At 35.3% G+C, this 24,356-nt stretch overlaps 1 protein-coding gene across 1 annotated transcript in view; it reads right to left on the bottom strand.

The window, feature by feature from the left end:
• Positions 1–20,203, bottom strand: part of LOC145265758 (S-crystallin SL20-1-like) — a 21,505-nt gene extending 1,302 nt beyond the window's left edge. The window contains exons 1-5 of the mRNA XM_080121810.1: positions 20,071–20,203; positions 15,502–15,597; positions 8,021–8,136; positions 5,678–5,782; positions 6–113 (exon numbers count right to left, since the gene is read on the bottom strand). Of these exons, the coding sequence (XP_079977936.1) occupies positions 6–113; positions 5,678–5,782; positions 8,021–8,136; positions 15,502–15,597; positions 20,071–20,203 (558 nt within the window). The remainder of the gene's footprint in view (positions 1–5; positions 114–5,677; positions 5,783–8,020; positions 8,137–15,501; positions 15,598–20,070) is intronic.
• Positions 20,204–24,356: the final 4,153 nt, after the last annotated feature.

Below are 24,356 nucleotides of genomic sequence, written 5' to 3'. Positions count from 1 at the left end.
CATACCTGATCTCCCATGAAGAAGTTGCTGCCGCCATTACGCATGCTCAGTGTCCTTTCCATGAAGGGCATGATCCTGTTGAAGGTGTTCATGTATCTCCACTGCAGGTAGTTCTACAAAATAAGAAATGTGAATATTTATTTGAAATTGTATGACATAGATAAATATATGAACAGCTGTAATCAATATATTAATACGATAGCGTGTGTTATTTTTTGTATCACGCTTACATCAGGGTCGTTTAATTGTTATGTACTTTTATTTCTTGTAATAACTAATTATGAATTCTTCATAAGTTTTGGTTTCGATTATAGCTGATAGCACTTAAGTCATCTATTTTTTTTTTATAAATAATTTTACCAAGAATTCCTCATAAGTTTTGGTTTTGGTTTCAATTATAGCTAATGGTATTCCAATAATCTATTTTTAAAAATAATTTTATCAAGAATCCTTCACAAGTCTTGGTTTCAGTTTCGATTTTAGCTGATGGAATCTTAGTAATCTATTTTTTTTTTTATAAATAATTTTATCAAGAATTCTTCGTAAGTTTTGGTTTTGGTTTCGATTATAGCTGAAGGAACTAAAGTTATATATATATATATATATATATATATATATATATATATGTATATATATATATATATATAAGTTTGAGATTCAGTTTCGATTCAAGTTGATGAACCCGAGTCATATAGATATATTTTTTATTTTTGAAATCGCAACTTTATAATATATAAAAATCGATAGAACATTAACTCTATAATAATTAAAAAATGAAATATATTTAATCGTATTTTACGACATGGCTATGCCGGGTGTCCTTGCTAGCTTAAATAAATATTTTTGCAGTTTTAACAAAATACCTACAATAATACCAGTTATCAAAAAACTACAATAAAATCAGAGCGTCTCCATTTACGCTGAACATCTAGAGAATGTCAACATCAATATATTACATATGAATCGGCCCCCTGTGGAATTTCCACAGGTCCCGCTAGCCATATACTATTAATATACAAGTGAAACAATAAAATTGTCGCCCTAGAAAAGACGACATGATTCCATTTCCGTTTGATGAAGACCGGTTTTCTTTTTTTTGTTGCAGACCATCTACTGGTTGGCCAGTTGTGTACAAATCCCAAGAGCGATAGGAATCTTCTATCATGTCGGAATGTGACACAAGGTTCAACGAGCGAGATCGGATTGCACTGCTGTACAACTCATGCTTTCTACCAATCCAAGTTATGACAAGTTATTGCCAACACCCTCAAAATGCAAATCTGGACGGTTCAACGCTTGAGGGCACAGCTCAACAAAATTTCCGGCCACAGTTATGGCCTTTGGTGTGGTTTCACGTGAGGGCCATATCATGCCATCTCACATTTTCAAAGTAGACTTAAAAGTGTACCTGAATGTGCTGAAGAGTGTGGTGATTCCTTGGTGCAATCAGGTGGCTGCTGGCAGACCCTGGGTGTGGCAGCAGGACTTGGCAAGTCCAAAGAGATCCAAGCTTGGCTACGGAAGGAGTGCTACGACTTTGTACCCTTCTCTCATACGTCATACGTCAAGAACATCACCAGCATGACCTCTCACAACACCAAAGCCAGCCTGATCACCGCCATCCGCCGAGAATTTGCTGAGCTCCTGCCACTGCTTGTTCCGGACCCATATTGAAGCGGTGATTGAGGCTGAAGGCGGCTACATTGAATAGATGTCAGCTCTACTACATAATCAAGTTACCTGAATTGATTTTTTTCTAATAAAAGTTTTAAAATAAAGTTGTTGTGTTATTTATTTAGGGCGACAAATTTATCATTTCACTCTGTATAGATTTTACTGGCATTCTGACACCAAAAATTGATACTGCAATTTTCCTTTGCCAAACTAAATCATGTTCAGCAAAGTCAAAAAGCAAATGCTACAATTTTTTCTCTACAAGACAACCAAACTAAAAACCATGAAGAAATATTTGGATATATAAAAACACTTTTACGAAAATATATGAACCGGAAAAGAATTGACATGCCGTAAAACGAAACGCTCAAACAAAATATTATGAATAAATATTTGAAAAAAATAAAGAACTTGAAGCATAACATCTTTTACAAAAATTACTAGATTTAATAACCTGAAAAGGATTATTTAATGGCGAATCCAGTAATTTTGTTAAACTTTTTTTTTTGTTTAAAGTTTTTTATATCTTCAAATATTTATGCATGGTGTTTGATTTGATTTATAGAGGAAAATAGTTCATTTTAATTTTGGCTTTGCAGAACATGATTCAGTTTTGCAAAGGGAAAAAACAATAATGTGTGGTGCATTTTAGCTGAAGAAGTCAGTATCTTCAGAAAGCCTGATCTAGTCGCACGATGGCAACTTTAATAATTCAAATTATAAAAGTGGATTTATTCTTATCATCAAAAAATTAAGAAAACATTAGCATCTTTTTAGCATTTTTGTGTTCATATCAATAAATCCTCCAATGCTAATACCATTATATATTCATTATTCAAATTTTGTACAAAATTTATTAGTGAGTTAATAATATTGACCTGTACAAAATTTACTAGTGAGTTAATAATAATATTGACCTGTACAAAGTTTATTAGTGAGTTTAAAATAATATTGACCTGTCACAAATTTATTAGTGAATTAATTATAATACTGACCTGTAAAAAATTTATTAGTAAATTAATAATAATATTGACTTGTACATAATTTATAAGTGAGTTAATAATAATATTGACCTGTACAAAATTTATTAGTGAGTTTATAATAATATTGACATGTACAAAATTTATTAGTGAGTTTATAATACTATTGACATGTACAAAATTTATTAGTGAGTTTATAATAATATTAACGTGTACAAAATTTATTAGTGAGTTTATAATTATATTGACCTGTAAAAAATTTATTAGTGAGTTAATATTTACATTGACCTGTACAAATTTTATTAGTGAGTTAATAATATTGACCTGTACAAAATTTATTAGTTAGTTAATAATATTATTGACCTGTACAAAATTTATTAGTTAGTTAATAATATTATTGACCTGTACAAAATTTATTAGTGAATTTATAATAATATTGACATGTACAAAATTTAATAATGAGTTAATATTAATATTGACCTGTACAAAATTTTTAGTGAGTTTATAATAATATTGACCTGTCCAAAATTTATTAGTAAGTTAATAATATTGACCTGTACATAATTTATTAGTGAGTTAATAATAATATAAACCTGTACAAAACCCACTAGTGAGTTTATAATAATATTGACCAGTACAAAATTTACTAATGAGTTAATATTTACATTGACCTGTACAAAGTTTATTAGTGAGGTAATAATATTATTGACATGTACAAAATTTACTAATGAGTTAATATTAATATTGACCTGTACAAAATTTATAGTGAGTTAATAATAATATTGACCTGTACAAAATTTACTAGTGAATTAATAATAATATTGACCTGTACACAATTTATTAGTGAGTTGATAATAATAGTAGTAGTAGTAATAATAATAATAATAATAATAATAATAATATTGAAGTAAAAACACTTATTTTTATGAACGCATCTCCCCACCACTTCCATATCACCTCCAAAAGCTTTATCCACCCTTTCTGTGTTAGAGGCTATGGTAAAGTGGTGACGTCAGAACTACCTGGCTAACAGGATACAAATGAAAATCCATATAAACCGACATCAGGGTCCGTTGTCCTATGGTCTGCCCTTCCTCTGCATTTGGCAAGACCTGCCAGGCGTGGGACCTCAAATCAATGGAGTAGAAATGGCAACGTTTCTTCTGTGCAATTTTGTCGTGTCTTCTGGACGAAACCCTGCCCGACTACGTATGCAAACGAAACTTGCTGTTCACGGTGTCAGATGTAAACACCTGCAGTCACACAAGTTAACGAATCTCTGCGACGAATCTTGAAGGCGAAACACTTCTGAGGCACGATATTTGTGAGATCCATGCAGTCATCAGATCGCCAATTAAGTGAATAAACAACAACAGCAACTATAACAACAAACCTTGCAAACCACTACAATCCGTTGATATTAAGCAGATAAAAAATAGTTACTTTTGATTATTTTTTTTATTATTTTAGACCCAAAGCATATCGTCACTTAGACGTAAGCGGCAACAAACTGGGATCATGTTTGGGAGAAATGAGCAAAATGTCGGTTTACATTTCATTTAAACGTCTGCATGTTAATACAGCCAGGGAAGCAGGTAACAGGAAGGCCAGTCCAAATCTAGCTGTCTAAGGAAAGAAACTATTAGAATCGAAAGCCTTCCAGCATTTAATGCTCTCTACATTAAGGAGGTGTGATTTTGTTGCTAACCGAGTTGTGAACATCAAGGGGGGTACAAGTGCACATTCCATTGAAAACCTAGAAGATTGACACATGGATGGAACATTGCGATGATGAGACAGAGGTTGGAGCTTGGTTAACAGTGCGGGATCTATTCTTTGAATTTTGTCCAGAGCGAGAAACTACCAGTAGATGCACCAGTCCAGATGTGACAACAATACTCCATGTGTTGGCGAATGGTGGCTTTGTAGAGACACAGGATACTTTTCTAGCATGATAGAGGGAACCCACCTTCTTTGCAGCAACGTTTGTAATGTCCTCTATGTATTTGTTCAAGTTCATATTTCCTGTGAATGGTAAGCCGAGGAGTTTGCGTGAAGAACTCGCAGGGTTTTAATTGTTTAAGGAGAGCAGATTAGTCTTAGTAGCTTTAAATGTTACCAGCTCCATTTACATCTGCATTCCACTACGGTCTGGAAGCCGTTCTCTAATGATTCTGTCATTGTCTTAGATTATTGAATACGTGACGTAACTATTTATCCTTAATAAAATAGTTAACTAATTAGTTAAGAGAATGTAGCATAATGCGCGACGATGTTTCGTAGACAGTAGTCGCTGCAGTGAAATAGAGAGAGGAGGAGGTATCAGGACTGGTGACGTCACGCGGAGATAGCAGCAGCAGCAGCAGCAGCAGCAGCAGCGGAGAAGATGCAAAGAGTGAAGGGGGGAAAGACGTGACGGCATGAACAGCAGGAAACGACAGCAGACAACAACAAATTTCCGATAGCTGGTGAAAACTCTGTGAAAATTGGTGATGTAAAAGAGAAAGCCCAGACAGGAAATAAAAGTGTCTCTCAAAAAAAAAAAAAAAAAAAGAAAAAAAAAAAAGAAAAAAAAAAGGAAGTGAATTCAAATAATTGTTTTATTTGTTTGGCACTTCGATGGGGTCGACAGACAAGAGGAAGAAACGAATGAGAACGCCCCCCCCCAATAAAATTACAAGAATATGTGTGTCTTTCATGCGTGAGAAAATACCCACGACTAAAGACTTCGTTTTTAGAACTGTAAAACGTTATACAAGGAGTACCATTATGCACTGCAGTACCAAACACAGAAAACACTTAACTACTCTTGATTATTGAATAAGTGACTTACCCTGTATTTCATGCGCATATCAGTACCATGATCCATTCAGAAAGGACATCGTGCTACACCCAGGAGTAACACTATGGGGCATGATAGCAAACGCATAAAAATCCTAACTACTCTTCATTATTCAACATTAACTGCTCGTTCTTTAAATGCTAATGATTTAATTAAACGAACCACACAAAAGTGAACTTACATCATAGTTGGAGTTCATCATATCACCGCTGTTACCTCCCATGGTTGGAGACATCATTCCGGAGTTACCTCCCATGTTGGAAGACATCATTCCGTTGTTACCAAACTGAAAAGGAAAAAAAAGTATTCATATTAGTTTACGTACAATTTATAATTTTAAATTCCTCTGCCTTATTGGTCGTTTATACGGCATAGTCACACTGACACAGCGGCTTTCATCAGATTTTCGAAGTCAAGTGACGTAGAGCCTGATAAGTATCAGATGTGTGATTTGAAAATATCAGGCGCTGTATGTAGGAGGACGTCGAAACTCCCCAGACATAATTGCAAAACACTAACACCGTCATCTTCTCTAGCTGGGATATACATGCGACGGAGGTCCCTTGTGAATCTGATATTCCCTAGAAATTTCCTTTTTCGGAGGAAGTTGACTAAACCTGCCTCGGTTGAATACCGCTACGTTTCGTGTATTTATTACTAGCGGGGGTGCCCAGCGTTGGCCGGATGTGTGTAAATGATGTAGTAAGGAACCCTGGGGGAGGTGTAAAAAAGTGGTAGTAGCAGGGGAAGGAATCAAAACAATAGTAGGCAGTTTGGGTGGAGAGGGGTGTTAAAAAAGTGGTAGTAGGTAAACAGGCTCGAACCCGTAAGGTGGAGGACGAAAAGAAGTTAAAAAAAAAAACGTGACGTCTTAGTCGATGTCTCCATCGCGCGACCGGAAGTGATGAGCGTTAAAATTAAGCATAGTCAATCCAACCGGGACGATGACTTTGCAGAAATGTCAACGCAAAAACCGACTCCTCCTTGTAGAAAACTGCTCAGTGGAGGGTGAAGGAATTAATGTTTTTAGCCAATTTTTCGATATTTGTCGTTCGAGACATCGAGCTTCAAAACGATACCAATCTCGTCAGGATCCATCGCGTCTGTCGAAAGTTTTTGGCAAACATACAAACATACATTCACACACGCCGGCGATTGAGATTTATGTTATAGATAATAATAATCACAACTACTATATATAATTAAACTAGAATTTCTAGAAAGCACCATTAAGTTCGTGGCGATGGCAAACTATAGGAGTTAATTTTGTAGCGATATAAGATGTGTATGTATAAAATAGTGGTAAAAGAGAAATTCTACGTTAAAAATATAGAAATTTTCATAAAAAAGTTAGAGATTTGGTTAATGTATAACGGAAGTAATGTCATAATAGAAAGTATGTGCCAGAGAGGCAAAATTGTCTTTGCTGCTTAGGCTTTTCGCGTCAAAATGTACGCTCAATATTTTCGAGGCTTCTACTATTCTACACAACGTGAAGATGCAGTTCATCTCAATATATTGCTGCAAAATATCCACCAAATACCAGAGCAAATAATGGAGTTATTGGTGTTTATTTCAATTGTTTCAGTTATTTCAGAATAAAAGAGAAACATAATATAAATGCAATTATTTCTTCATTATTCTATTTTTCTATTTCTTTGGATATTCGTCTTTGTTATCCATGATAACACAACACACAAAATGGCGACCACCTGTGCGAAAGAATCATGTTTGCTAAAACACACACAAACGCTAGAATATAACATAGCGATAGGAACAAAAAGAGGCGGGCTGATGCTATCTAATCGTCTTGTTTCTTATAGAGACATGAGGTTGTCTTTTACGTAAAGACAACTGTGTGGGTTGTCAAATGTTTTCAGCCGTCGTAGTCGATCATGTATGAGGCGGCGGTTGTCTAGTAGTTAACAACGCGGGCTGACGACCTGCCAGTCTCAAATTCGAATCCAGTTCGTTCCACGAAAATCACTCTCACTTAAAATGTTGGCAACCTTCATGTGATTCCTCCAGAAATCCTCGATGTCTTTCATGACAAGAAAAATAGCGGAAGAACTAATGCCAACAATAGAATTTATACGATATGATGATGCACGTACTCATTAACACGAGACGTCCACACGCAGTTACTCAGTTGTTGCATAACTCCAAGTTCCTTTGTAGGAAAACGCGTGCGCGAATCTGCCTCAAGATTTTAGCAAAAAGACAACATCACTTATTTACTGTTCACAAGTTTATTACTATTATATATCGCTTGCCAAGATTTCGAAAAAAAAAACATACATATTAATCTGCCACATAAAACGGCCCCAACTTTCCCTATCAAAGAGGGGAGGGGTAAGATCAAAGCACACCCAATACACGTGTCTGTATGACGCTTGCAGCTAAAAAAAAAACAGAACCGACTCTTGTTTCGTCATCGTTTACCATGTCGTCAGTCAACAGCGTTTGCCCCCTATCTCTAATGACGCAACACTACAATAAATATGAATAAAAATAAACGACTCACCCTGAAGCGTCCATTCTTCCAGTGGTAGTACCTCATGTAATCGTGCATGATTTCATAGAAGCAATCGCTGATGTAGTCACACCTCATCATGTCCATGCTGCTCTTGGGGTAGAAATCTAACGGATAGATTAAATGAGAATTTTTAGAATAAAAAATATAACGTTGTTTACATTAAAATATTTATTATATTTTTAAACGTTGTTCTGGATGAATGAATATCTAGATGAAACATAAGATTGGTGTATATATATATTTATAAACATAAGATTTGCATATATATATATATATATATATATATATATATATATATATATATATATATATATATAAACAATAATACGCTGCATTACAGTGACCATATATATTAAGTATATCTATATGTACAAAGACAGTGGAAAGTGATTATTGGCTTTACTTTCAACAACCTCGTAACTCTCGTTTCCCTTATTTTTCCTTTAGTCCTCACATTCCATGAGCGATGTTTATGACAAAAGAGGAAAAATTGCTGTTATCAAGATCGAAATCTATCAACAGTTATCAATGGCATATTTAATTTTTTTTTTAGCACTTTACATCAAGTGGCTTAATGCATTGTCTGAAGCGATTTCCATAAAAAACTATCTATCTATCTACCTATCTATCTATTATATCTATAAAAGTGAAAGTGTCTGTTTGTGTGTGTGTGTGTGCATGTGTATGTGTGTGTCTGTGTACATTTTCATACGCAATAACTCTGTCAATTTTAAGTCTACAGACTCAAAATTTGATATACAGGGTACTGAGATTTAGGAAAATCGATGTGACCGGATTTCGGCCAGAAATTTGGCGATTAAAGGGTCAAAGTTCAACGATTTGACTTTTGAGAACACTACCAAACTCCTCCGACAATTTTTGGTCTAAATACTTGAAATTTTAGATATAGGTTCCTTGGAAATGGATCTAACTTAATAACTTAATTTGAGCCCAAAACAATAAATTTTAAGAGGTCATAATAGGGGTCAAAGTTTAAAAAATTGACCGCTTTCTTTTTCTTTTTGGCTCAACATACACCTCCAAATACCCGGGCAACGCCGGGCTGAAATACTAGTATATCTATAGAAATGAACGTGTCTGTGTAGCTGTCTGTCCGTGTGTCTGTCTGTGTATCTGTGTGTGTACATTTCCATACGCAATAACTCTGTCAATTTTAAGTCCACATACTCAAAATTTGATATACACGGTACTGAGATTTGGAAAAACCGATGTGATCGGTTTTCGGCCAGAAATTTGGCGATTAAGGGGTCAAAGTTCAGCGATTTGACCTTTGAGAAATCTACTAAACTCCTTCGACAATTTTGGGTCTAAACACTTGAAATTTTAGATATAGGTTCCTTGGACATGGATCTAACTTAATAACTTGATTTGAGCCCAAAACAATAAAGTTTAAGAGGTCATAATAGGAGTCAAATTTTTAAAAGATTTGATCGCCTTTATTTTTTTTTGCTCAACATACATCTCCAAATACCCGGGCAACGCCGGGCACCCATGCTAGTATATATATATATATATATATATATATATATATATATATAAACACACATTTATGTTTATATATGCTTTGTTGTTATATGTTAACAATCATCGAGCTTTCACTTTGAACTGTTGATCTACAAAATAGAGAGTATATGCATAAACATATATTTTTCTACATCACTCTTTCTTCACTTCTTTCTGTATGTCTTTCCGTTTATATATATATATATATATATGTGTGTGTGTGTGTATATATATATATGTGTGTGTGTGTATATATATATATACTATAGTATATATACTAAAATATAATGGTATATATTTATTATCAATGGTGCAAGGGTTATGGGTTAGGGAGAACGGAAGACTATGGACATTCACATTAATTAATTAATTAATCAATTAATACATATATATATATATACACATATATATATACATATATATATGTATATATATACATATATATGTATATATATATACATATATATACATATATATATACATATATATATATGCATATATATGTATATATATATGTATTAATTCATTAATTAATTAATTAGTAAATGTAGATGTTCCTGTGCATGTCTTCCGTCCTCCCTAACCCATAACCCTTGCGCCATTGATAATAAATATATACCATTATATTTTAGTATATCAACGTCTTTTTTTATTCATAGCAGAAATCCCTACGAAAAAAAATTCAATAATTGTATAAATATAGTTTAAAGCAGCATTAAAAATACAAAGTGACGTTCTGCTTTAAATTAAGACTTGTCGAAAGTCTCAGCCTTAAAATTAAATGATCTTATTCATTTTAAAAATAATCACAGTATCTTGGTTTTCAAATTTCTATAATTAATACAAACATAATAATTTATAAAATGATTTTTATTTATAGTTTTATAATAAATAGGTTGGAGTTAATAATACTAAGTTAATAGTAGTGTAATAATAAAATCTGAATTAATACCATAACGTGTGTTATTTATTATGTGTATCACGCTTAACCCTTTTTTGTTCCGAATGACTGTCGTTTAATTATTACTAGTCTGGGTGCTCGGCGTTGCTAAGGTGTTTGGAGGTTTGTGTTGGGAGGGATGGTAGTAGCGACACGAAGGCGGAAAAGAAAGTGAAAGCAAATCTGATGTCTTACCGCTACTCCACGATGCGACTAGAAGTTCGAAACGTTAAAATTAGGCAAAGTCAATCCAACCGATGCGATGACTTGCAAAATTGGCTCGCAAAAACTCTACCCCTCCTTGTAGAAAACTGTCAGATGATGGCGAAGGAATTACTGTTTTTAGTCAATTTTTCGATATTTGTCGTCCGAGACCTGGAGCTTCAAAATTATACCGATTTCGTGAAAATTGGTCGCCTCTGTCGAAAGTTTTAGGCAGATATACATACATACATTATGGCAGCAAATTCGTTCTCGAATATTGCCATTACTCGATATAGCGTTAGAAAATTGAAACGAAGACAGATCAGTGGTGAGCCGCACGAAAGTGGCTTTTAAGCCGGCCAAACTTTGTCATGCTTTGGCACACATACACACATACATACATACATGAGCAAAAAAAAAAAAAAAAAAAAAAATGGGCCAAGCGTGAAAGAAGGAAGAAACCGATTTTTCAATATTTTTCTATGAATTTTTGTTAATTTTAACTGAAAATTTATATTTTGCAGATCATTATTATCATAGCATATAATAAGAAATAGAAAAATTAATCCTAAAAATAGCAAGGATATAAAAAACCCAATCGTAGGATTAAGGCAGTCCAAAATGACTTACAAGCAGATGTTTTGATATTTTAAGAAAAGGAAACGTGAAAACATCTCTTTCTGTAAATGAAGCGAATTGGTCGAAGGTTCAAAGTTGAACGCTTGGTAAAATGGAAATCTGGATCTGGTCGCCCTAGAGCATTCACTTTGAAGGACAACCACAGGCTTAAATTAACTGTTTTGAAGGATTGAAAGAAAACTTATGTTGACCGTAGCAAAGAATTCAAAACATGGGCTGGAATTTCTCTTTCTAGATATACAATATCTAAACGAATGAAAGAAATGGGATTTTCCTCTAAAAGGTGTGCAAAGAAGCCATTTTTATCTAAGAAGAACATTAATGATAGAAAGAGATTTTTCTCGTGTTATGGCAAAAAGATACAGACTGGTTCAGGAATGTTTTCTGTTTAGATGAATCAAGATTTTGTCTTGTTAGTGATGCTCCCGATGCTCCCGAACGGTGCAATCGAAGAACTGGAGAAACATTTTCGCCAAGTTGCATAAAAACGACAGTTAAACACGGGAATGGGGGGATAATGATATGTGGAACTTTTACTGCAGCAGGAGTTGGGGAACTTATTAGATGTGAGAAGTCAATCAATGCAAAGGAATACATTCGAATATTAGAAACAGGACTGTTACCAAGTATCCAGAAGCTGGTAATATCCTAGAACATTATTTTTCAACATGATAATGCCCCTGCACACACTGCTAAAGTCACAAGAAAATTGTTTTCTGATACTTCAATTAATGTGATATTTTGGCCAGGTCAAAGCACCAATTAAAACCCAAATGAGAATATTTAGTCCATAATATCTTGTACATTGGCTGGAAGAACATTTTCGAATAATGACAAACTGTGGGAAGCTGTGCAAAGCTAATGGAATATCATCTCCTCTTCGCAGTGTTCCACTTTGGTTGAGAGCATGTCTAAAAGGATTGATCTTTTAAAGAAATCAAAAGGGAATGCGATTTCATACAAAGCATTTAAATGTCTTGTTCTGTGTTATTAGTCTCGTTTAAGTTTCCCTGTTCAATTGTTCTTTGTTCAATATAGCTTTTAGTGCAATAAAATGTATAAAATTTGTTTGGCCCATTTTTTTTTTGCTCACGAGTGTACATACATACATACATACGTACATTTAAACAGACAGGGGAGATTCATATTATAGACTAGCCTGGGTGCCCGGCGTTATCCGGGTGTTTGGAGGTGTGTGTTGAGCAAAAAAAAAAAAAAGTGGTAGTAGGCAGGCAGGCATGCTCGAACCCGTACCGCGAAGGAAGAAAAGAACGTGGAAAAAAAAGAGAAACGTGACGTCTTTCACCAAACTGGAAGTGGCGAAGGTTTAAATTAAAGCTAGTCAATCTAAAAGTGTGGATGACTTTCGAAAATATCGGCGAAAAAAGAGACCCCTCCCTGTACAGTTTAGGGTGAAGGAATTAATGTTTTTAGCCAATTTTTCGATATTTGTCGTCCGAAGGGTGGTGCTTCAAAAGGATACCGATCCCGTTAAAATCCGTTGCCTCTTGTAGAAAATGTTAGGCATACATACATACATACATACATACATACATACATACATACATACGTACTAGTGTTGGGACGATTAATCGGAATCGGGAATCGGAAAAATCGGAACTTTTGGGGGTATTGAAATCAGTATCGGAATCGGAAAAATTATAGTCTAATTTCCGATACCAAAACGATTCTTTAAAATTTTTAAATAAAAAATGAAACAAGCACAAATTCTTTTTATTTATTTATTAGAAGTTGTTCCTTTACAACATATAACTGAGAAGGTCACAGAATGAGTTATAAATCTCATTTACAGATTGAACATTGATGTGCAGAGCTTAATTTATTTTATTTATTGGTCATTTATAACTTCCCTGTTGCCTTTGTAATCGTTTCGCATCTATTCGCTAAAAGGTCTACGTGCCCTCATACGAGGCAGTTCGTATCATTATTAACAAGTTTTAAATGCTCTGGGCGGAGGGGGGGGGGAGTTTAAATTTCGTTGGCGCCAACTGTACATTAGAGTGGGTTTCGTCGGCTTCTTCTGAAATGATTAAAGTTTTATGGCACCTTTTTGGACATGAGGAAATCCCCAATAATTTAATTTGTTTTTATTAGTTTTTATTGTAAGCAAAGTAAATACTATAGAGTTCACTTACCACAATACTATATAGTTCACTTATAGATATCGCAGATTTTAAAAAGCTTTTCGCACTTACTTGATAAATGGCCATATGGTGCCTATTAGAAACTTCGAACTTTAATATCAAAGATTTAACATGCTTGAATTTTTTCTGGTGCTAGTTTTGGCTGATTACCACATCCTTGGAAATATTTCACGTTTCCTTATATTTTGTTTGGTCTTGACACGAGTGAAAATATATAATGAAAATCTCACGTTTATCAAAATTTTAGAATAGCTAACATTGAGAAGTTTATTAACATAAAAAAAAAATCATTTACATTTAAAATACCTAAAACATATGATATTCTACTTTTTTAGGCGATTATGTGTGAGCACACTGAAACGTTATTTTAGAATTTAGAATGGGGGTTCAGTTGTGTATATAAATATAATGTAACCGGATTTCATTTCGGTATATTATAACTTTTTAAGCAGTTAAGTAATTTTTACCACTAATTCTAAGGTATATCAGTCAAATCACATACGATATATATACGAAATCTGCAAGAATTTAAATATTATATGTAAGCGTACTTAACGACTTGGCTATGCCGGGCGCCCTTGCTAGCTTAGATAAATACTTTTGCAGTTTTAACAAGAGTTACAATAATATCAGTTCATCTCTATTTACGCCATGAATACCAACATCAATATATTACATAGGAATGAGTCGTCTGTGGAATTTTCACAGATCTCACTAATTGTTATTATTTGCATCTCGTGTTTTTTTTACAGCAATGCAAATCAATTTAATAACCCACCAAATTTATATGATTAAAATAAAATTTAAACACTCATAGAAGGAAGGTACATAATAGTTATCGAAACACGCCCTCTCCATGTTAAAATGGTTTTCTAAATAGTAACATTATTATTTAGAAATTCGTTCGTAACAATGGGGTGGGGGATGTTGTTAATATTTTGTTCTCGCATGGTTTTCTCATTTTACCTACCAATCGTCGACTATTTTCAACTGTTTATGAAAACTTTCAAATAGCATGTTGTACACTAACGATGAACTGATACAATTTGGCTTTGTTTAAACTCAAAATAAACTTTTTATCGTCTTTCAATTTGCGATACATTACAAGGAAAACATTTCAGAAAAAACATACCCAGAAATTACCCGGGGGTTTATGTAATAATTTGAAATTTATAAAAAAAAAAAAAGAAAAGAAAAAGAAAGTCTCTAATTAAATATTTATAAAAGTAAAAGAATCGGAATCGGAATCAAGGATCGAACCGGAATCGAAAATTTAGAACCGAATCGGTAATTGGATCGGAATCGGTAAAAATTTTGGAATTGTCTCACCACTAATACATACATACACACATTTAAACAGACAGATGAAATTTATATTATAGATGACCTTCCATTTCTTGTAAAAAATGATTATAGCAACAATTCTTCATAAGTTTTGGTTTCGTTTTCGATTATAGCTGATGGCACTCAAGTCATCTATTTTTTAATAAATAATTTTACCAAAAAATCTTTATGAGTTTTGGTTTCGGTTTCGATTATAACTGAAGGAACTCAAGTTATATATATATATATATATATATATATATATATATATATATATACTTCATAAGTTTTGGTTTCAGTTTCGATTAAAGCTGATGCCCACATGTCATGTGGATATATTTTTGATTTTTTAAATCACAACTTTATAATAATCGATAAAAATTGACTTTATAATAATATATACGAAATCTACATGAAGTAAAATATCATATATAAGCGTATTTTTACGCCGGGCTTTCCTGCTAGCTTAGATAAATGCTTTTGCAGTTTTAACAAAAGAGCTACAATAATATTAGAGCATCTCAATTTACGCTGAACACTAACATAATACCAACATCAACCTTCAAATACTACTTTAAAATGTTAGCAAAAATTGCCATAGTAAAAATATCTTACAAAATAAAAAAAAAGTATCGAGTAACGTCGAATAGCTGATTTCCTATAAAAATACTTACTGTGTTCGCGGGCCAAATACCTGGCAATGGCCATGGTTTCTGGCATTTTGTTGCCACCGTCCATCTCCAAGACGGGAACACGCATACAAGGCATATCTGAAAATAAAGGAAATGATTTAGAGTTTGAATCAATGCGGATATTTAATTAATCTATTACTAAGCAGAACCCGTGGGAATTCCACGGTAATGGAATATTTTTAAAACACATTATAACATTATAAATAAAATATAAAATAAAACAAATAATGGCGAATTTAGAACATTTTTTTAGCAAATTCTTTTTTTTACCTTTTAAAGTTTAGCTTTAAAAGGTAAAAAAAGAATTTGCTAAAAAATGTTCTAAATTTGCCATTATTTGTTTTATTTTATATTTTATTCATTTTATTTATAATGTTATAATGTGTTTTAAAAATATTCCATTGAATTGATAAAAAAAAAATATATATTTAGATTTTTTCAATGAAAATTCAACACACAACTCTTTGTTTATTTTCTGAATATTTTTATATAAATTATAAAAAAATAGATGTTAATGCATTTACACATTGTTTTTTTTTTTAATTTTAAAAGGAAATATAATAAAAATTGACCTCTCAAAAACGGAACAAAATGACACCAACCGATCCAATATACGACAATTTAACAGGCAAGACGAAAGGTAGAAATGAATTAAAAAAATAATTAAACGAAACGCTAGGTGCTATATTATAACGTGTATTTAAATGAAAACATGCTGCCTAAATCCACAAAGACTATCTATCTATCTATCTATCTATCTATCTATCTATCTATCTATTCCTTCTATCTCTATTTTTGAAAATGTATACTTTGCCGATTTTTTCTATTCTGAAACTGTAAACAGACAGCCATGTCCTTATTTTTTGATTGAAAATTTTTGGCGAGCAGATTGTTTTAATGACTTTTAACTGATAAAGAGCGACTATAAAGGGACGTAATTCGTTACTCATAAATTAATGTTTGCAATGATGATGTTTTTTGTGACACTGGACATAGATATATTAAATAATTGCTATACATTGCTATACAAGTCATATATAAAATATAAAATCAAATATGTATAAAATTATATGTAACAAAGATAAATATTAAACCATTAGATTCAATTTTACTAGAAAATATTGTGCTAGGACAAACATGATGCCATTATGCAAACTTAATGTATATATCGACGACAAACAGCAACATCACCGCTCTCCTCAGAAGTTCTCTATCCTAATAGATTCTTTCCTCCAATTTAAGATGTACTCTCTTGAGTTGTAAGCCATGTTTAGTTTCTGAACAGTTTCCGATGGTTAGATGTTCTACACAGGTCCCGGAGGTGACTGGTTCTGGAGTTAGAAGCAACAGAACAAAAGATTCTTCCCGTGTTGACACGAAGAAAACATATGCGAAGTTGCTACAGAAAAGGTTTAATTTTTATGGAGCAATTCTGGTTTATGATTGGTTGGTAGCAGAACGTGAATTAATTCGATTCGTCAGTTCCTAGCAGCATCATTTATAAATAGAATCTCCTGACTGTGCGGCATCATACCCCATTCACTCTTTTGAGATGATGGGATGTGTCTCCTAGCGGCTTCGGCTGCAGGGAGACAGGGTAGTACAGGTCAAGGATTCGTCACTTGACACTCAGCCCAAAAGGTGAGGGGCCGGGAACCGGCACAGCACCTGTTGGACTGAGGTACACCGCCTGGGTAATACCTAGGAGGTCCACCCTCCCAGGCCTTGCCACCGGGCTTTCCGGTGGGGCAAGTTTATTGCTTGCTGCCTGAGGCGCCCCGACCGGGGAATGCCGACGGGGTTACTCAGGCAATTTTTAAAATTGCAGGAGTGCCCCTCCTTTAGGGGAGCCTGCGGGTATCCCACTTTCCAGGCCTTGTGCCAAATATTGCCGATGTGGGCGGCAATTAAATATATACCCCATTATCACTCTGTTGTGATGGGATGTCTCCTAGCGGCTTCGGCTGCATGGAGACAGGGTAGTACCAGTCAAGGATTCGTCACGTGACACTCAGCCCAACGGGTGAGGGGCCGGAGACCGGCCCAGCACCTGTTGGACTGAGGTACACCGCCCAGGCCTTGCCACCGGGCTTTCCGGTGGGGCAAGTTTATTGCTTGCTGCCTGAGGCGCCCCGACCGGGGAATGCCGACGGGGTTACTCAGGCAATTTTTAAAATTGCAGGAGTGCCCCTTCTTTAGGGGAGCCTGCGGGGTTCCCACTTTCCGGCCTTGTGCCACATTTTGCTGATGTGGGCAGCAAATAAATATCTACCCTATTATAAACCTTTTATGATGGGATGTGTCTCCTAGCGGCTTCGGATGCCGACAGTGTAACTCAGGCAATTTTTAAAATTGCAGGAGTGCCCCTCCTTTAGGGGAGCCTGCGGGGTTCCCACTTTCCAGGCCTTGTGCCAAATAATGCTGATGTGGGCAGCATTTAAATAAATACCCCATTATATCTAAAAAAAATATTACAACATCCTCTTTGCTTCTTGTTTCGCGAATTGAGCCAAAATTAAGAAATTTAAATGTAATGTGAACAATTATTTCGTTGCAGAACTCCCCACATAGAACGCTTCTATACCTCTGGTGTCTAATTCACAGTAGCTCCTTAAATCTTAGTGGCATTGTGAATACAGCTTTTTTTTTTTTTTTTAAATATTTAAAGATATCGTTTACAGCAAATAATTTCTTCAGCAAACAAAGTTTCATTTCAAAATGAAATCTCCTTCTCTAAAATAAAGTAAGGCTATTAAAAGCTCCCACGTCTTAGCGGTTAATTACTGAATCATAGAAAAATACAAATGCGTTTATTAAAGTATTAATGGAAGTATAACAAATTGCTTTATATCAAATGAAAGGCACGCGGAAAACGCTGTTGCCCACATTGTTTGCATTTGTGAAAGATAGCATTGCTTTAGAATGGCCAGATCGTTCAAAGCATTCGATAAAACAATCTGTTCATCTGCTACAATAGTTGGTTGGTTGTTTTTGTTTTACGGCATATCAACCCTTTTCAGGTTATTTAATGCCGAATCCAAAGATTTTGAAGAAAATTTTTTGAATAGAATATATTTGTTGTTTTCAAGTCGGTTTCTATTTAACCCATAGTTGGGACCCTAACAGGTACTACCACTCCGGGTCAGAGTGGACCTGTGAGAAATGGTAATTAAAGGGTGGCTCCACACTCCCCAAAGCCCACAAGCTGGGGCCTCACCACTGGATATAGTTTAAGGTCATATCCAGGACCGCTACAATAGTAAAATATCAAACAAATTATTGGGAGAAAGAATAAAATAAGTTTATGTAATAGAAGATCAGGATAACATACGCGAACCGTTCTAAAAGTAATGCCTCCTATTTTTTTATTCCACCAGAATGGACCACAGGGGATTGCAGATTGCTTTGGTGACTGAATTAATGCATTCATGACCTGAAAGTTTAATCCGTCTGTTGCAGAAATTGACGGCGTGAGACTCTAAAACAAAAACTCAACCCCTATCATGGATGTGTGTCAGAAGTACAGATACGTCATTAAATTCCCAGCGAAAGTATATTGAGAATCGTGGTGACTATGTGGAAATATGAATTCTGGAGCACAAAATGGTCGCTTGTTTTAATGGTATTATTCCTATTTTCGTACCTCTTCAGTTGTTTGAGTTAAAAAAAATATAAGCAGCTTTATTTTTGGAATGGCCATCGTATGATAAAGCGTGCTTCGGGCGCCCATGAGAAGTCATCATTTATCGCCGCTAAAAGTGCATTGAGAATTATGGTGATTATGTAGAATAGTAAATTATGGAGCATAAAAGGTGGCTCGTTTTAATGATATCACTCCCATCTTTGTAGCTTTTCAACTTTTTGAGTTAAAAAAAAGAAGACTTTACTTTTGAAATGACCTTCGTATAATAGCAAGATGGACATATGAAATAATAGCGGCGCTACTGAAGTATGCACTATATCAAAAACATTTTCTCACGGTGTATGTTGGCAGCAGTTGTAGTACATTTCAATGTGAGAGCAAACATTCCACCGATTTCGCTTAAGAGAAAATATTGAGCCGGACTAAATATAAAAATCGATTAAATTGAATGAAATAAGCTTATAGTTATGGAAAACGCACAACTGCAATTGGTCTAGATAGATAGATTCCAAAGCAGATTTGTACGCACAGCTGTTGTTTAGCGAGCTCTATGACTAGTAAAGTTCCACTGCACCAAGCATAAGCAGTAGGTAATGTAGCAGTTTGATAAGGGACTTTCCATTCGATAGAAATGTTTCACGTAAACTGACTCGTATATTTAGAAAATAAACGTTGCATAAAATGCCCAATTAAGGAAGAGAACATTATTATTCCTTCTGGCATGATACTTATTTATTCTGGCTATAAATAAAGTAGTTCCGGACTTCTTGCCAACTCTAGCAATACCTCTTAAAAAGATATGCGGTTTAAGATTGTACAATCTTTGCTTCACTAGAGACCTTTTAGAGGCTGAACGTGGCATACTAACACACATGCAATTATTAGAAGAAGACAACTAAAGTCTTTACCGTTCCTGTATTTGTCCCATTCGTTGAACTCGAATCTCTTGTCCATGTATTTGACGCCGGCAGCGGCAAACATCATACGAAGGATCTCGGCACGGCCGCGGCCATTGAAGTAGTAAAGAGTGTAGTTAGGCATGCTGGTCAACGTAGAACGGTGAATTTTGGTAAGCTTGATCAAGGCGCTCTTCGACTCGAATGATACGGAAACAACGAGATTACTGACTTTATATAAAATCCACGAACAATCAAGTAATTAAACAAACAGATAAATACAACGCTAGACATTAGTCTGTATGTTTGAAAAGATATTTAATTATGCTGTGGTTGTTTGAAGACATTTTAGAGAAGACATGGAGAGTTTGAATTGTGATGTGTAATTTGAATTGCATTTGCGCCAATGACTGAATACAATAGCCAAACGTTGGAACGAACACAAAAAGTGTAAACCGTTTTGTTCGTACCCTGAGCGCAGATAGACAAATTGGTCTTTGTCATTCTTCTTGATTGAACCAGTAAATAATTTGTCGGCGTTCGTCTAAAGTACAATATGAATAAAAGTGTAAAAAAAGAATGTGCCAGGAATAATTAGTGCGATTATATCCATGTCTCGTACGTTTATCAAATGTACAAACCATTTATTGTAAACTAGCTGATGTACTCGCCATTTTTAGGGTACAACATTTTAAGAACTGAACCATTTACTGGGATATGCTAGTTTACAAATGTAGCATATTGCTACTGCGTTTATAAAAAAGACGAAGAATACATATGCATATCTTACAGATATAGATTCCAAATTAAATAAAACCTATCCTGAAAATTCAATTTATTGGGTGTATACTTCAAATGTCAGCGATAAAAATACTTACAGAATGTTTAACTATAGATATAAATGTTTATCCAAATTGAACAAACAAATTTTTTGTATAAAATATGTCGCCAGAAATATTTCGACAAATAATGGACGCCATGTTGAATTCTGATAAGGGCAAACCCATTAATAACAAATATGAACGAAAAATAAAAGTGGGCAAAAATAATAACTCATGATCAAATTGAAGAATATAAAATGAGTTGTCTCCCTTACAACTAAAATTATATTTATTTCTCTTTTTGGTAAAAATATGGCGCAAGGAATATTTCCACAAATAATGGACGCTATGTTGAGTGATTTGTATTTGGCGATACCTGATTTTTTGGTAATATTTTGATAAAAGGCGAAAATAAAGAATAAATTCCTGAACTTAATTTGAAGATTGAATAAAAAAATATATAATTTCATTTAATTTAATAAAATAAATCAATATTGTTTTTAATCAAAAATTTCTAAATGCAATTCTTTTAAAGAATTAAATACTGAGGATACATAATTGATGATAGTCTCGAAAACTAGTTTTTGTAACAGAGCGCGTATGGGCGTGTGTAAAAAAATCAGCAGCTGAAGAACATCAGGCTAGCGAAAATATTAGCAGTAGTAGCACGTATGTAAATTAGCGAGTGTGCGCGAGCGTACTTCACAAAATAGGAGAGATCGAAAAAAGAAACAAGTTGCCAGTTGGGGAAGGTGGGCGTGTATCTACGATGACGAGGTGGTAAGAACAGAGACACATGAACAAAGCTTCTTTCTAAGAAGTGCACGCCTGTCGAACTCCCTTCCGTTTGCCTGTTTCCCTACCTGACTATAACCTGGATGTCTTCAAGTCCAACATAAACAAATTCCTGATGAACCGCCTCCTTAAGTAAGAGACTTTATCAAAGCTTCAATACTAACGATCACTACGATACTATACAATTGATTACTGTACACGCAATAACCCTTATCCTTGAGTGGCTTCAGTGAAAGTGATTTTTGTGGGACGAACGTTTTTTTTTTACACGGGGGTCACCACTTATCAAGGCCCAGGAGCCACTCGGGGATAAGGGTTATTGTGTGTACAGTAATCAATGGGATAGTATCGTAGTAATAGTTAGTATCGGAGATTTGATAAAGTGTCATTACTTAAGGGGGCGGTTCATCAGGAATTTGTTTGTGTTGGACTTGAAGACATCCAAGTTGAATTCGGGGGTGGGGGACAGACAAATGGCAGAGAGTTCCACAGCCGTGCAGTTCTAAGAAAGAAGCTTTGTTCATGGAATCTACGTTTTGATTTAGGCACGGATAAAGAGTGGGAAAATTATTGAGAGTGGTTTCAGCTAGTCGAGTGTTTTTCGTGAAAGATTGGCGAGGGGGACCAGAGAATGGAGCTCAGACGAGCACTTGCCATGGAAATAACGATAAAACAAAGACAGGCTCGCATCGTCTCTTCTGTGGTAGAGAGGTTGTAGGGAAGAGAAAAGGGCACCCCCCACTAAACCACGAAGTCTATTTTGTACTCTGTCAAGGCAGGATAGACTATTTTTAGCAGCTCCTGCCCAGATGTGGCAGCAGTACTCCATCCTTGGACGTACTTGGCTTTTATACAGATAGAGAATTGCATCATTAGTGAGATATCTTCTGGAGCGGTAGAAGGATCCCACCATTTTCCCAGCAACCTTGGCCACAGACTTGATGCATGTGTTCCATTTCAGATCAGTAGTAAAGGTCAAACCCAATAGCTTATCAAAACATGGTGCCTCCCTAGACGAGAGCCATTCATTTCAATCGATGCCGGATGGGGATCAGAGCGTTTATGATGTAATGATAGGAGTTTGGTCTTAGATGCATTAAAGGTAACCAGCCACCTCTTCCCCCACTGAACCACACGCTCGAGATCTGAGGAGAGAAAATCAGAGAGAACGTTGCCATGTACGGCCTTTGATGTGTTGCCATAGATAGTTGTGTCATCAGCATAGATGTCAACGAATGATTTTAGTATGTGTTTTGGGAGATATCATTGATGTAGATGTAGATCATTCATGCGATGTAGAGTTGGGCCCAGGATGGACCCCTGAGGAACTCCAGTATTAATACTGTGGGCCTCTGATTTCTGCCCATCAACCACTAATCTTATGAGCCGATCAAAGAAATGATTTAATGATAGAGAAAACATTTCCAGTTATACCGTAGCTGAAAATCTTGTGAAGTAGGCCTTTATGCCATACCTTATTGAAGGCCTTTGATATGTCAAGAGCAATTGCCCTAGAAATGAAGCCTTTGTCAAGAGATTCGCTAATTCTATGTGATATAACTGTTAGCACGTCTGCTGTAGATCTAGCAGAACGGAAGCCATATTGCGTGCCACTAAGAAGGTTATTTCTGCTGAGGTGGTTGACTACTTCTCTATTTAATATGGATTCCAGCAACTTACTCATGACACTCAGGAGGCTTATTTGTCTGTATTGAGAGGGAGATGACTTATCACCTGAATTTTTAAATACAGGGCATACTGATGGGGGTTTCCAGGGTGTTGGAAAGCACTTCTCCTTAAGGCAACGCTTAAACAGTTTGGTAAGCATGGGGGCAAGTTCTGGTTGTAGCTTTTTTAATACTATGATTAGAATACCGTCAGGGCCAGTTGCTTTACTGGAATCAAGGTTCTTGATTAGCTTGGCGACCTCATGCACAGATATTTGTATGCTACCTAGCGTGTTGTGTGTTGTAGGAGGAAATACGGGGAGTTGATGGCCTTCGTCGCATAGGGTAGAATTTGCTGCAAAGTTCTTGGCAAATAGTTTGGCCTTGTCGGATGCTGACGAGATGACCTCTGGGCCATTGATAATGGTTGGGATAGAACGCACGCTTCTATTCAGGATCCTATTTGCTATTTGCCAGAACTGCTGGGAACCAAGCCGCTGCTCAGCTACTTTGGATTTAACGGATTGAGCATATAGCTCTCTTACATGTTTTATTACTCTTTTACAGTGATTGCTGGCGGTTCCGAAAGCAGCTTTAGTCTCAGTGCATCTATTACGGTGGTAGCTATGGAAAAAGTGATTTCTATGTGCGATGGCAGCAGCATATTCAGGGGAGAACCATGGCTGGCTGTTAGGGTTTTGTTGGAATCTTTGGATGGTATGAATTGGTCTATGCCAACAAGTAACCATTCGGTCAGGTCTGATACTATAGAGGACACATCCTTTTTAAACATGGAATGGAGAGGTAGATCAGATATGAATGTACGGAAGCTATCACAGTCAGCGATAGAGTATCGGTATACAGTACGATGGAGAGGTACGTCTGTAGACTTATATTTCATTTTTATCTTAACTGATACAACAGAGTAGTCGGAGGATCCCAGAGGATATAGAACGGCATATGAGCATAGCTCCGGGGAAGTGGAGAGAAAAAGGTCTAGAAGGCTTGCGTACTG

The sequence above is a fragment of the Euprymna scolopes genome, chromosome 40 (assembly GCF_053919585.1).
Source record: "Euprymna scolopes isolate OS-2025 chromosome 40, ASM5391958v1, whole genome shotgun sequence".
NCBI lineage: Eukaryota > Metazoa > Mollusca > Cephalopoda > Sepiida > Sepiolidae > Euprymna > Euprymna scolopes.
The sequence above is the reverse complement of the archived record's forward strand: the minus strand, read 5'-3'. Positions and strand labels throughout refer to the sequence as shown.